Genomic DNA, 14,636 nt, shown 5'->3' with positions numbered 1-14,636 from the left:
GGCACTGCATTGGCTTCACCTCTCGCCTGTTATGCAGTAACTGTGATCCCATGTGATTTATTAGGAGTGCCAATGCATTTGTTCAAACAACTGTGACCCACTAATCGTCCCGTTCCGTCTCTCTCTCCAGGCTTCGCCAACGTCAACGTGCTGGACGTTCCCGGCGTCGTCAGGAACCTGCGCGTGACGGGCATCGGAGCGGACAAGTGCCGCGTGGTGTGGGACCCCCCGGAGGACGAGGGCGGCTGCGAGGTGGACAGCTACATCCTGGAGAAGTGCGAGACGCGCCGCATGGTGTGGTCCACCTACTCGGCCAGCGTGGTCAACCCCCACTGCAACGTGATACGCCTGGTGGAGGGCAACGAGTACATCTTCAGGGTGCGTGCCGAGAACAAGATGGGCACGGGCCTGGCGCTGGAGACCAAGCCCGCCACCATCAGGACCCGCTTCGGCAAGCCCGGGCCCCCCGAGGCCCCCGAGGTCACCAAGGTATGGACACACACGGGACAGTCGGACACGCACGCACGTACGCATGCGCATACATGTGCAGTGGTGGAAAGTCGTCGAGTGTAATGAATTACTTACTCAAGTACAGTACTGCACATACCACAGACTTTAACATCATGAATTAGGCTTAAAAATAATTCAAATTTCTCTCTGCTTAAAGCAGCACCGTCCACCTTGTAAACATGTCCCTTGTGATTCTCGTCTCCTGTCCAGGTGGGTAAGGAGGAGATGACGGTGGTCTGGGCTCCTCCCGAGAACGACGGAGGTAAGTCCATCACCGGCTACATCCTGGAGAGGAAGGAGAAGCGCGCGGTGCGCTGGGTCACCTGCACCAAGACCCCCATCACCGAGAGACGCCTGAAGCTGTCCAACCTCATCCCCAACCACGAGTACCAGTTCAGGGTGAAGGCGGAGAACGAGGTGGGCATGGGAGAGCCCAGCAAGGCCTGCAGACCCGTCGCAGCCAAGGATCCCATTGGTGAGAGAGACACAGCTAAAGTTGCTAAAGTTTGAGACGTTAATAACAAAATAATATAAATGAAAAGGAATGCAATTCCTTTAATATAAACAAGTTCACACTTCACAGTGCTTTTACACTTTCATATTACAATCCTGGTGTGAGCAGCAGTTTTTTTTTCCTTCTCATTTTCAGTAATTTTCCTATAATTATGTAGGCAATAGACCACTAAATATCTGAAATGGTCCCTTTATCTGTTCCCCTACGTTTACCATTCATGTTATAACTAGGGTTGTCCTGATCCGATCACGTGATCAGAAATCAGGGGCCGATCACGTCATTTTCAAATGATCGAGAATCGGATCGGGAGCAAAAACAAAACGTGATCGGAACATCCCTAGTATCATTATTATATCCATATATTAGACTGGATATCGTCTGGGATTTTTGGATATTGTACTATTGTGATATGGCATAACTATTCTACAAAGAAATGGGTATCGGCAGATACTCAAAATCAAATGGTCGAATCGGGGTCGGGGACCAAATAAACGTGATCGGCCCTATTGCTGTAACGGTGTTCTCCTCTTCACGGTGGTCTCTCTCTCTCTCCGTCCGTCCCTCAGAGCCCCCCGGCCCGCCGTCCTTCCTGAAGGTGGGCGACAGCACCAAGACCTCCATCACCCTGGTGTGGTCCAAGCCCGTGTACGACGGTGGCGCGCCCATCATCAACTACAGCCTGGACCTGAGGAACCACGCTGATGCCGACCCCGAGAAGCCCAGCGAGGGCTGGAAGAGGTGCGACACGCACGGCCCGCTGGTGCTCACCGAGTTCACCATCCCGCAGCTGGACGGGGAGATCCAGTACGAGTTCAAGGTGTCGGCGCAGAACCAGGTGGGCTGGGGACGCCACGCCTACCTCAAGGACCCCACCGCTCCCGCAGAGATCATCGGTAAGAAGAACGTCGAAGGAAAACAGCACAGGCCGCGGCTTTTAATCTCTAGCTGTAAAACACACAGGCCTTTTAATCTATAGCTGTAAAACACACAGGCCTTTTAATATATAGCTGTAAAACAATATATATAATGGTGTCATGGAACTGAAGCTGGGCTCAGACACTATACTGGAGTTTTTAGAAATTAAGAAATATAATAGGATCATCATATGCTAGTATAAGTATAATCTTATAAAATTGGCCACAAAGCTGTGTTTTCATCCTCTGTGATGCTGACTTGTATGTCGTAAAGTTACTTTGTGCTCTTTTTATTATCAATGAATCACATCAAATCAAATGAAAAGGTTCAAGACATTAAAGTGTCAGATTTGGATAACGTGACGCCACCATGTTTCACCAACAGAGGCCCCGGAGATCGACCTCGACGCCAGCCTGAGGAAGGGCCTGTCCGTCAGGGCCGGCTGTCCAATCAGGCTGTTCGCCGTCATCAGAGGAAGGCCCGCCCCCAAGGTGACGTGGAAGCGCATGGGCGTGGACAACGTGGTGCGCAAGGGCCACATCGACCAGGTGGACACCATGTCCTTCCTGGTCATCCCAGAGAGCACCAGAGAGGATTCTGGGAGATACTGCCTGTGTCTGTCCAACTCGGCCGGAGAGAAGGCCGTGTATGTGCGCGTCAAAGTACTGGGTGAGTACAACGAACGACTATTCACATGTTTATATCAAACTCCTGGGTGAGTATTCACATGTTGTTATACAGTAAGTACAAGAAGCAATGCTGCAATGTAGAAATACTACTGTTATTACAAGTAAAAGTCTGGAAATTTAAGTACCTTCCCGTCCGTAAAGCATTGACTAAACTAAACTGCACAACCAAAATATAATCTAGTCAAAACTGAACAACTAAATGAAAAAGAAATAACGAATGAAAAACTAAAAAAGTTATTTCTAATAACGTGGTTGTCTTGTCTAGACACCCCTGGGCCCGTGGGAGGCCTGGACCCCCCCCCCCCCCCCCTTCCCCCCCAGACATTAATAATAACTATAATTCTCTAATCCAGACACCCCTGGGCCCGTGGGAGACCCCCCAGACATAAATAATAACTATAATTCTCTAATCCAGACACCCCTGGTCCCGTGGGAGACGTGGACCCCCCCCAGACATTAATAATAACTATAATTCTCAAATCCAGACACCCCTGGGCCCGTGGGAGAACTGGACGCCAAGGATGTCACCAAGTCGTCGTGCCAGCTGGCCTGGCTGCCCCCGGATAACGACGGCGGCAGCCCGATCACCAACTACATGGTGGAGAAGCGTGAGGTGGACCGCAAGACCTGGAGCATGTGCGCCGAGGAGCTGAAGAAGACCAGCTTCAAGGTCACCACCATGACCCCCGGCGTGGACTACTACTTCCGCGTCATGGCGTGCAACAAGTACGGCATGGGCGTGGCCCAGGACACGCCCAGGACCATCCAGGCCGTCGACCCCATCAGTGAGTTCCAAACTGTTGATTTGGACAGCAAATTATTTGCGCATTGCAATGATTTTCAAATTCAATGACGGTCTAAAAAAAAAAGATTCAACACTTTTAAGTGCCATAAACGTTAAGACGAGTTGAATTCAATTAATCACTGATTTCCATGGACGATAAGACGAGTTTTTTTTTGAAAAGAAAATAATATATATATATATATATATATATTTTTTTTTATTTTTTTTATCCATATTTTGAAAATTCCTCTAATCTGGTGTACAGGTGATGACATGCACATTACATGCATAATATAATTGCATTTTCTTTTTTTATAATGGGCTAATTGGCAACCAAAGCCAAAACTGGTGACCACCAGGTGGCACTTTAAAAAGAACAAAACATATATCTCTGATGATGATTTTCACGTTTGATTCCATTTCTTCAAACACTTGTAAGATAAGATGGATAACATGTATTAACTCTCTCTGTGTCCCACCAGGCGAGCCTGACCCTCCTATAATAAGATGGATAACATGTATTAACTCTCTCTGTGTCCCACCAGGCGAGCCTGACCCTCCAAAGAAGATGGAGGTTCTGGAGGTGACCAAGAACAGCGCCACGCTGGGCTGGCTCAGACCGCTGAGGGACGGCGGGGCCAAGATCAACGGCTACGTGGTGGACTATAAGGACGCGGAGCTCCCCGAGGAGGACAAGTGGACACCCTACTCCGTGGTCAAGGACCTGACCATCGTGGTGGTGGGCCTCAAGGAAGGCGCCAAGTACAAGTTCAGAGTGGCCGCCAGGAACTCTGTGGGCATGGGCATGGCCCGGGAGGCCGAGGGCGTGTTCGAGGTCAAGGAACAGCTCAGTGAGTTTACCGACCGACCGATTGGCCGACCGACCGACCGACTGAATGACAGTCACAGTATCACAGTATTATAATTATAAACGACACATACACGGTACGGAATAAGACTGTTTAAAGTGATGTTCTTTCCTCATTGTGTCTTTGTGTCGCTCCTCACAGTGGCAGCCAAGGTGATGATGCCAGACGTGGTGACGGTGCGCGCGGGCAGTAAGCTGGTGGTGGAGGCGGTGGTGGCCGGTAAGCCCGCCCCCCTCTGTAAGTTCAAGCGCGGCGGGGAGGACGTCATGACCTCGGACCGCCTGTCCGTGGTGAAGACCCCCACCACCGCCACGCTGGCCATCAAGAACGTCACCCGAGCGGACAGCGGATACTACAGCTTGGCCGCCGAGAACAGCACGGGCAGGGTCAACCAGATCCTCAAGGTCATCGTCATGGGTCAGTGTCACAACACACAACACATCATATGACACGGTACGGTACGGCGCGGCACAGTACGGTACGGTGCGGTGCGGTGCAGTGCAGTGCAGTGCAGTGCAGTGCAGTGCAGTGCAGTGCAGTGCAGTGCAGTGCAGCACGAAGCTTGTCGTGGAAGCAATACTCAGATTTTACTTCTTTTTTTTTACAAAGCAAAACTACCCATCACCATTAAAACAAATAAATAAAAATGGTCACTGACTGAGTTTATTGATGTGCTATTTCCGAATTCGAAAGAATATTACAAAAGGGTCCATTCTTAATGTTTGTTTTGTAATTATAACCAAAAATCTACAAAAATAACCAGTAAGTCAAGTAATGGCAGTGACTTTACCTCCACTGATAAAAAATAAAAATAATCAACCCTCTCTTTTGGTGCTCTCTCCTCTCCTCAGACATCCCCGGACCCCCCGGCGGGCCAGTGGAGGTGACCGAGCTGGACACAGACGCGTGCACGCTCCTGTGGAACTACCCCGCGGAGGATGGCGGCTCCAAGATCACCAGCTACGTGGTGGAGAAGTGCGACGTGTCTCAGGGAGACTGGCTCATCGTGTCCACCGCCTGCACCAAGCCCAGCATCAGGGTCACCAAGCTGAGCGCCGGGAAGGAGTACACGTTCCGCGTGAAGGCTGAGAACCGCTTCGGCGTGGGAGCGGCCATCTACTCCGAGAGGACCATCGCCAGACATCCGTTCGGTGAGTTCCTTCCGCTGGTTATTATTTACTAAATAGTCCATCCTTAACCCATTTAGACCTGAACTTGAATCTTGTCTTCTAAATGTGCCCCCCCCCCGCGCAGACCCTCCCAGCGAGCCGCTGAACTTACAGATCAACCGCATCAACAAAGACTTTGTCATCCTGTCGTACGAGAGGCCGGCCAGCGACGGCGGCAGCCCCATCACCACCTTCGTGGTGGAGAAGAAGGAGCGTAACAGCCTGCTGTGGACGCGCGCCAACGAGTCGGTGCTGAAGGCCACGCAGTACACCTGCCACGGCCTCATCGAGGGCCTGGAGTACACCTTCAGGGTGTCGGCGTGCAACATGGCCGGACAGGGCCAGCCCTGCAAGCAGTCCGACTGGATCACTGCCAGGACCGCTATCGGTATGTCTGCGTGTCTGCTTGTCTGTGCGTATGTCCATGCGTCCGTGCGTGCGTGCGTGTTTGTGCCTGTCACGATCATGACATTTTCGTTGACGATCAACTGGTCCTAGAGGACATGAACATTAGAACTGTTGCATCGTAAACCAAAATACATAACAATTATTGTGACATGTCTACAAATTAATGAAAGTGTGACTCACCGTTGTCTCCTTTCCTTCCTTCCTTTCCTTCCCCTCGCAGACCCACCGGGCAAACCCGAGGCCATGGACGTCACCATTAGCAGCGTCTCATTGGTCTGGAGCAAGCCTGCCAGCGACGGGGGCAGCAAGCTGATTGGCTACCACGTGGAGCACTGCAAGCTGCCCGGCGAGCAGTGGACGCGCTGCAACGCCAACTGCATGAACATCCAATCGGAGAGCTACGTGGTGACCGGCCTGGAGGAGGGCCAGCGCTACACCTTCAGGATCATCGCCAAGTCGGCCATCAACGTCAGCCTGCCGTCGGACGAGTCCGACCCCATCCCTGTCATCGCCGAGCACGGTAAACCACACTGGTTGATCAAAAAACCGTCTTGATCGCTATTTTGGGAGCCCTGCGAAGTTATACAATTTCTTTTTAAAGCCAATCTACAAGCTCACAGCGTGTTGAGATACAATACGTTGTGAGCCTGTAGATCTGCTATTTTCGAAGAAAACTAAACGTGGGCTTAAATGGTTACCGAATGTTTTGTAATGATTATCTAAATCTACAAGGTAACTAGTACGTTTTCAAATAATAATGAATAGTAATGAATACGTTTCCTCCGATGACTGACTGACCGATCGAACGTGTTTTGCGCCTTGCAGTGCCTCCCAGGATGGAGCTGGGAGCCGACATGAAGAGCCTGATCATAGTGAAGGCGGGAGAGAATGTGTTCCTGGACGCCGTCGTGTTCGGCAAGCCTCTGCCCAAGGTGAGCTGGAATCTGGACGGAGCGCCGCTGGTGCTGCGCGAGGGCATGAAGATGACCGTCAAGAAGCACCTCCACGTCCTGGAGCTGTACGCGCTCACCAGGAAGGAGTCCGGAGACTACACCATCACCGCACAGAACACCAGCGGCAGCAAGTCTGCCACCATCAAGCTCAAAGTGCTCGATAAACCCGGCCCTCCGGCGTCCATCAAGGTCAGCAAGGTGTACGCTGACCGCGTGAAGCTGCGCTGGGAGCCTCCCAAGGCGGACGGCGGCTCAGAGATCACCAACTACATCGTGGACAAGAGGGAGACCAGCAGGGCCAACTTCGCGCAGGTCACGGCCAGCATCAGCGGTCACTACACGGACTGCTCGGTGGACAAGCTCATCGAGGGACACGAGTACCAGTTCCGCGTCAGCGCCGAGAACCAGTACGGCGTGGGAGACTGCGTCTTGACCGACCCCATCATGATCAAGAATCCATTTGACGTCCCCGGGCCATGCGACTCTCCGGTCATCACCAACATCACCTGTAACTCCATGACGGTCAGCTGGAAGGTTCCGGCCAACGACGGCAAGGCCATCGTGCTGGGCTACATGGTGGAGAAGAGGGAGGCCTCGGAGCTGGCCTGGGCCAAGGTCAACCGCAAGCTGGTCATCGACCGCAGCATCCGGGTGACCGGGCTGACCGAGGGCTCCGACTACGAGTTCAGAGTGATCGCCATGAACAAGGCCGGCCTGGGGAAGCCCAGCGACGCTTCCATGGCCGCCTGCGCTGTCGACCCCGTCTATCCCCCCGGACCCCCCGCCTTTCCCAAGGTGGTGGACTCCACCCGCAGCTCCATCCTGCTCAGCTGGACCAAGCCTGCGTACGACGGAGGCTGTGACATCATGGGCTACCTGGTGGAGAGCCGGAGGGTGGAGGCGGAGGTGGAGACCACGTGGATGAACTGCAATGTGGCCATCAAGCTGCAGGCCACCAAGTTCCTGGCCACCGGCCTCATGGACGACAAGGTCTACCAGTTCAGGGTGTCGGCCGTCAACAAGATCGGCTACGGAGAGCCCAGCGAGGTGCCCGGAGAGCACTCGCCCAAAGACATCCTGAGTACGTACTGCCCTGACTGTTGCCTTAATACCAGAGTGTAGAGTAGGAGAGTAGCGACATGCTTTGATCTCACCGCAAAGCGGGTTCTCTATGGGCTATAGTTCCAAACATTGCTCCTATGGCTGGAACTATCCCATTGAGATAGAATGAGCACTTCCGCATTCCATTGTTACAATGGGAGTCAACACTAGTGTCGCTACTCTCTTATTCTTTTACTCTGCTTAATACCACCATTCTCTGATACATGAATTGGAATGCATCATCATTGTACAATGAAAATCTCTCTCTCCCTCTCCATATTTTTCTCTCTCTCCCCCCCTCTCTCTCCTTCTCTCCGCCCCCCCTACAGTCCTTCCCGAGGCGGACTTGGACGCGGACCTGCGTAAGATCCTGGTCCTTCGAGCCGGAGTCACCATGAGGCTGTACGTGCCTCTGATTGGCCGGCCGGCGCCCAAGGTGACGTGGACCAAGGTGGACGGCGACCTGAAGGAGCGCCAGGGCGTTCTGATGAAGACGTCGGACTATGACACGCTGCTGATGGTGGACGACATGACCCGCTACGACGCCGGGAAGTACATGCTGAGCCTGGAGAACAGCAGCGGCTCCAAGAGCTACATCGTCATCGTCAAAGTCCTCGGTAAGAACTTCGGTGCTCTAAACCACAAAATAAAAACGTGTTTACTTCAGTGTGGGACGGCCAGGGTCTAACCACACCCCTCCCTCCCCTCCTCTCTTCAGCTACCCCGGGACCCCCCATCAACCTGATCGTCCAGGAGACGTCCCGCAGCCACGCGTGGATCACGTGGGACGCCCCTCTGGTGGACGGCGGCAGCCTGGTGTCGAGCTACGTGGTGGAGAAGAGGCTGGCCGAGAGGAAGGCCTGGACCTGCGTGGCCGCCAACTGCCCCAAGCCCTCCTTCCGCTTCACCAACCTGGAGGATGGACAGGCGTACTGCTTCAGGGTGCTGGCTGAGAACGCCTACGGCATCGGGGACGGCTGCGAGACGGCCGGCGCGGTCCGAGCCTCCGGTGAGACACCCCTGAAATAACGGCTAATCCTAATTTTTGGCAGGCCTCGAAGGCGGCGTAATGTCTGATTTTACACATGGTTGCATTGCGATGTGTCCTGTGAGCTTGTAGATCTGCTTTTTCCAGAGCACAACCAAACATAAAATGACTTGTCAGTATATTATTTAGTCATAGTTTTAGCCATCGTAGCTTACTTTTATTTAGTCGGCGAACATTCTTCGATATAGTTTTACTTCATGAAATCAACACTGACTGCAACCATAATGTAAATATTATACGAAAGAAAAAAGCGTCAATGGGTTTTGTTTAACGTCCGCGGTGCGTTCCTCCCTCCCCGTCCAGAACAACCAGGGCCGGTGGCAGACTTCAGAGCCAGTAAGATCACCAAGGACTCGGTGACGCTGGCCTGGAGGAAGCCGGTCAGCAACGGAGGCAGTCACATCACGGCCTACAGCGTGGAGCAGAGCGAAGGAGAGGACAAGTGGACGCTGCTGACCAAGGCCAAGGAGATCACCCACGCCCTGGAGGGCCTGACCGAGGGTCAGGAGTACTGCTTCAGGGTCAAGGCCCACAACGAGTCTGGGGAGGGACCCCCCACCGAGCTCAGCGTCGTCGTCAAGGACCAGTTCTGTAAGAAAGACTCTTTTATGTTTTCTCGTGTTCAGGCGTTTTTTTTTTTGGTTAACAACCATTGGGTTAATGCAAGCTTGGTATTGATCCAGTCCAATCCACTTCATTAATAAAGGACATTAAAAACCACAGAGTTGAAACACAGTGCTGTATGTACACTATTTAACATACTTGAGTAAAGTGAGATGTACATTTAAATTGTCAGTAAACGTAACGAGTTCCTTCTCACCCCTGATATTGAGTTATACGCATAATGTTTATTCAACATTCAATTCAATTTTAAATTAAATTCGAAGGGCTTTATTGGCATGAGAAAACATACGTTTACATTGCCAAAGCAGAAAGCACAATGCAACAATTAATTTCTATGTACCAAGATCACTCTATGCAGGTATAGTGCAGGAATATACAATTTCACTGCGGTAACGTGTGTGACCAATTGTACGACTTTAACTTTAACTTTAACTTTCTGTCCACTAATATCTCCATCCACTATTTTATTTATCCAGCTGCTCCCGGCTGCGATCTGAGCGCCATCCTAGACCTGGTCTACACGGCCAAAGAAGGCGCCACCTTGCGCATCAACGTGCCCCTGCTGGGCGTTCCCTTGCCCTCCGCCACCTGGAAGAGGGGCGACGTCAGCCTGGGCGACACGGGCAGGATGTGCGTGGAGGCCGCGCCCGGCCTCACCACCCTGCTCATCAGGGACTGCCAGAAGTCGGACGCCGAGACCTACACCATCAGCGCCAGGAACATCGCCGGAGTCAAGGACTGCAAGTTCACACTACTGGTGCGTTTGCCCTGCAACTCCATTTATCCTAATATGAATAGAAATCATGAATGGAAATGGCAGCTTCCTTACTCTGATTTCGAGAGGTGTAGTTCCAGACTCGATAGCATTCGGATAGATTGTGGAATAGTTGTCTGGAGGATACGCGAGACTATATCTGATGTGACAACAACGCTGATTCGTTGTTGTTTGTGGCTGTGGTTGTGAAGGTGGTGGGCAAAGCCGGGCATCTGCACCGGACCCATCAAGTTCTGATTCTTTGTTGTTTTGTGGCTGTGGTTGTGAAGGTGGTGGGCAAGCCGGGCATCTGCACCGGACCCATCAAGTTCGACGAGATCACGGCGGACGGCATCACGCTGGAGTGGGAAGCACCGAAGGACGACGGCGGTGCCGAGGTGTCCAACTACATCGTGGAGAAGAGACGCACCACGGACAGCAAGTGGCTCACGGTGGCCTCTGCCCTCCAGAAGAACACCATGAGGGTGCTGCGGCTGCACGACGGCATTGAGTACATCTTCAGGGTGTTCGCTGAGAACAAGTACGGCGTGGGAGAGTACCTGAGGTCGGACCCCGTCATCGCCATGCATCCCTTCAGTGAGTCTCGGGTTCCAGTGGGAAGGTTTACGCTTGGCTGACCCTTTACTGACGACCTTCATTTTCACTCTGTGTTTGCGCTATTATGCCTCGGCGCATATTTATTACCCTCTTTTACACTCTTTGTCCAATCCTCTCTCTCTCTCTCTCTCTCTCTCTCTCTCTCTCCAGACGTACCCGAGGCTCCTGCTCCTCCAGAGATAGTGACCATTCGTCAAGAGTCGGCCACTCTGGTCTGGACGGAGCCTAAAGACACTGGAGGCTCCCCAATAACTGGTACACTTATTATTATCATTATCATCATTATCATTATTAGTATATATCATCTGTACGTTTCATGTCCGGCCCTGGATTTGAACCCAAACGTGGTCTGAGTCAAATCAGATTCCTCGCTTGAGCCACGGGAGAATATTGGTCTCCTGAGCGAGCTTCAAGTAGCAGTACTACTTCACTACAACCAGAATGTTGTGTGTGTGTGTGTTCCTCCAGGCTACCGCGTGGAGTTCAAGGAACGTAACAGTCTGATGTGGAAGAAGGCCAGTAAGACGAAGGTGAAGGAGTGCAGAGTGACCGGCCTCATCGAGGGCCTGGAGTACGAGTTCAGAGTCATGGCCATGAACGCCGCCGGCCTGGGCAAGCCCAGCAAAGTGGTGGAGTCCATACTCGCTCTGGACCCTGTCGGTGAGTTATTATAGACAATATGATGAATACTGTATCTCTGATATTTGTTTTGGACAAATTCCTCCATGTTGTGAGCGGACAAAATTGAAATTAGAACAAATAGGTTATCTCTTCTTCTGATTGGGTGAAATTTGGCGTCCCACCTGAAAATGAAACATTTATCTTAACCCATTTTGACCTGAGATCAGAATCTAAAAATGTCTTCTATCTCCTGACAGTTTTCTGACTATATGTCAGTCGTTCTTCGATTTTTCAAAAATAGCAGACCTACAAGCCTATGAGCTTGTAGATCTATTAATACCTAAAGCATAACATAATGCTAACAACACCAAAATGGGTTAAATCAAGAGCTGGGGAGATGGGGAGTACAAACACTATATAATAGCTTTAACTTGTTAACAAAAAAAAAGAAGCAACATAATATACAATAAAGAAATGGTTTCGACCAGGCACACTGTATATCGGAATCTTATTGACATTTATTTCGGCACAGTTTGAACGTTAACCATTCTTCTTTTTTTTCCCGTGGCCCAGATCCTCCCGGCAAACCGGACGTGATCAACGTTACCCGGACCACGGTGACGCTGATGTGGACCCCGCCCAAGTATGACGGAGGCCACAAGCTGATTGGCTACATGGTGGAGAAGCTGGAGGCGGGCACCAAGGGCCCCTGGCTGAAGGCCAACCACATCAACGTGCAGAGCTGTGCGTTCACCGTGCCCGACCTGACGGAGCAGGCGCAGTACGAGTTCAGGGTCCGTGCCAAGAACGCCGCCGGCGCCATCAGCGTGCCCTCCGAGACCACCGAGCTGCTCACCTGCAAGGACGAGTATGGTAAGAGCGAGGTTTCATTCCAATGTACAGTAGTGCTTCATTCATCACTCGCTCTTTTAGAACCTTTTGTCGTATTACGTAAGTTATGTGAAACGGACGATAGGGGGGAATGTTCATGACAAACAGACAAGTATAGAGGGTGATTAAGCTGAAGTGATTACATTCCAAATAGTATCAAAGTATTCGGAGGCACCCGTGAGACTTGCTTCCCACTTTGAGAAACCCTGCTCTAAGGACTACCTTTCTCGACTCTCTCTCTCTCTCTCTCTCTCTCTCGGTGCAGAGCCTCCGTCCATCAGCATCGAGCCGGACATGAAGGACGTGTCGGTCCGCGCCGGATCCACCATCGTCATCTCGGCCCCCAAGATCACCGGAAAGCCTCCGCCCACCGCCGTGTGGTCCAAGGCGGGCCGCGAGTTCAAGAACTCTGACCTGGTGACCATCACCAGCACGCCCACCTCCTCCACCCTGGCCATCAAGTACGCCAGCCGCAAGAACACGGGAGAGTACACCATCACCGCCAGGAACCCCTTCGGCATCGTGGTGGATCACATCAGGGTGAAGGTCCTGGACATCCCTGGACCTCCAGGTAAGGCCCCATGATCTCAGATCTAAATAAGAACATTTTAGATGGGGTCTCAAAACGAAATCTAAGGATTTGCCACCGACAAGACCAAATAATATAGCCACCATTTGATGAGATTTAGCCTCTCGAGACCCAGAGCTAAAGAATATTTTTGTCGTTGGATAAGATTTTGTCCACAATTCCATGCTGGTACTATTAGGAAAGACAACTTTTTGATTAAAGTAACAACAATTCTACATTCTCTAATTGTGTAGACTTCTTGTAAATTAAGTAATGCAGTTGTTTAAGAATAATTTAACTCTTGAGAGCGTAAAATGAAACCAGGTCCATTTGGTTTCATTTTACGCTCTCAAGAGCTAAAGATCCATAAGGGGTCGATTTGGTTGTAGCAACTCTCCGTCCTTTACCTGGGGTTAGGGAACCCCCTCCAAGGACCGCTGGTTGAAATCCACTGACATATCATGGACATATTGATGAACCCTGACCCCCCCCTACCTTAACCTCCAGGTGTGATCGAGGCCTGCAACATCTCGGCGGAGAAGTGCACGCTGACGTGGCTTCCTCCGGACGAGGACGGCGGCTGCGTCATCAAGTCTTACGTCCTGGAGAAGAGAGAGACCAGCCGCCTGATGTGGACCAAGGTGGCGGAGAGCGTGATGGACTGCAGATACGTGTGCCACAAGCTGGTCAAAGGCAACGAGTACATCTTCAGGGTGTCCGCGGTCAACCAGTACGGCACCGGAGACGCCAGCCAGTCCGGCCCCATCAAGATGGAGAACAGCTACAGTAAGTTGGTTGGACCCCGTCGTTGCTGTTGTTTTAATTAGCGTGTTTGTACAAAACAGGAGACGCGCTTAATTAACGTCATACTGTGTATCTTTGTTCAAATAAGAAAAATGTTAATTTGGATATATGCTTTTCACTACTGGTAAATTTTTTCCACAATACACAACATTCAACATAAAACGTCTGTAAACACTATTAAACACTGTTTTTATTCACCAGTGTCCACCGACACTCGCACCAAAATGACACAGGCACCGGAGATGTAGTTTAAAATGTATTTTGGAGTTAATAAATGACTATTTATGACTACTAAAAATGAATGTACAGCATGGACTGTAACTTCTTTCCATGGATTAAAAGGTCCAGCTCTTCTGTAACTGTAATGTCCTCCTCCAGAACCCCCAGGTCCTCCCTCTGTCCTAATGTCCTAATGTCCTAATGTCCTCCTCCAGAACCCCCTGGTCCTCCCTCGGTCCCGGAGGTGGACAACATCAGCAGGAACGCCATCACCATCTCCTGGAAGAGGCCGGCCGTGGACGGAGGAAGTGACATCAGAGGCTACAGCGTGGAGAGGAAGGAGAAGCGAGGCATGCGCTGGGTGAGGGCGTGCAAGAGGACGGTGCCCGACCTGCGCTACAAGGTCCAGGGCCTGACGGAGGGCGTGGAGTACGAGTTCAGAGTGACCGCCGAGAACAAGGCCGGCTTCGGTCTTCCCAGCGAGGGGTCTAAAGCCGTCGCCACCAAGGACATCGTGTGTAAGTAAAAGCTCTGCTTCTAATGCTAGTGAGTTGTGAGCCGCTACATCGCTAGAATA

At 51.5% G+C, this 14,636-nt stretch overlaps 1 protein-coding gene across 15 annotated transcripts in view; it reads left to right on the top strand.

Annotated features, from left to right (window-relative positions):
- Positions 1-14,636, top strand: part of ttn.2 (titin, tandem duplicate 2) — a 250,029-nt gene that overhangs the window by 186,247 nt on the left and 49,146 nt on the right. For all 15 annotated transcript variants that reach the window (XM_083777339.1, XM_083777342.1, XM_083777338.1 and 12 more), the window contains 22 exons: positions 131-489; positions 721-985; positions 1,591-1,917; positions 2,324-2,608; positions 3,114-3,413; positions 3,958-4,263; positions 4,423-4,698; positions 5,133-5,432; positions 5,536-5,838; positions 6,079-6,378; positions 6,684-7,892; positions 8,242-8,529; positions 8,631-8,921; positions 9,264-9,551; positions 10,061-10,341; positions 10,629-10,935; positions 11,107-11,211; positions 11,425-11,616; positions 12,151-12,450; positions 12,734-13,039; positions 13,544-13,822; positions 14,275-14,577. In XM_083777339.1, coding sequence (XP_083633465.1) covers positions 131-489; positions 721-985; positions 1,591-1,917; positions 2,324-2,608; positions 3,114-3,413; positions 3,958-4,263; positions 4,423-4,698; positions 5,133-5,432; positions 5,536-5,838; positions 6,079-6,378; positions 6,684-7,892; positions 8,242-8,529; positions 8,631-8,921; positions 9,264-9,551; positions 10,061-10,341; positions 10,629-10,935; positions 11,107-11,211; positions 11,425-11,616; positions 12,151-12,450; positions 12,734-13,039; positions 13,544-13,822; positions 14,275-14,577 — 7,170 coding nt within the window. The remainder of the gene's footprint in view (positions 1-130; positions 490-720; positions 986-1,590; positions 1,918-2,323; positions 2,609-3,113; positions 3,414-3,957; positions 4,264-4,422; positions 4,699-5,132; positions 5,433-5,535; positions 5,839-6,078; positions 6,379-6,683; positions 7,893-8,241; positions 8,530-8,630; positions 8,922-9,263; positions 9,552-10,060; positions 10,342-10,628; positions 10,936-11,106; positions 11,212-11,424; positions 11,617-12,150; positions 12,451-12,733; positions 13,040-13,543; positions 13,823-14,274; positions 14,578-14,636) is intronic.

This window comes from Protomyctophum parallelum (assembly GCF_964188405.1).
Source record: "Protomyctophum parallelum genome assembly, chromosome: 11".
Lineage (NCBI taxonomy): Eukaryota > Metazoa > Chordata > Actinopteri > Myctophiformes > Myctophidae > Protomyctophum > Protomyctophum parallelum.
The sequence above is the reverse complement of the archived record's forward strand: the minus strand, read 5'-3'. Positions and strand labels throughout refer to the sequence as shown.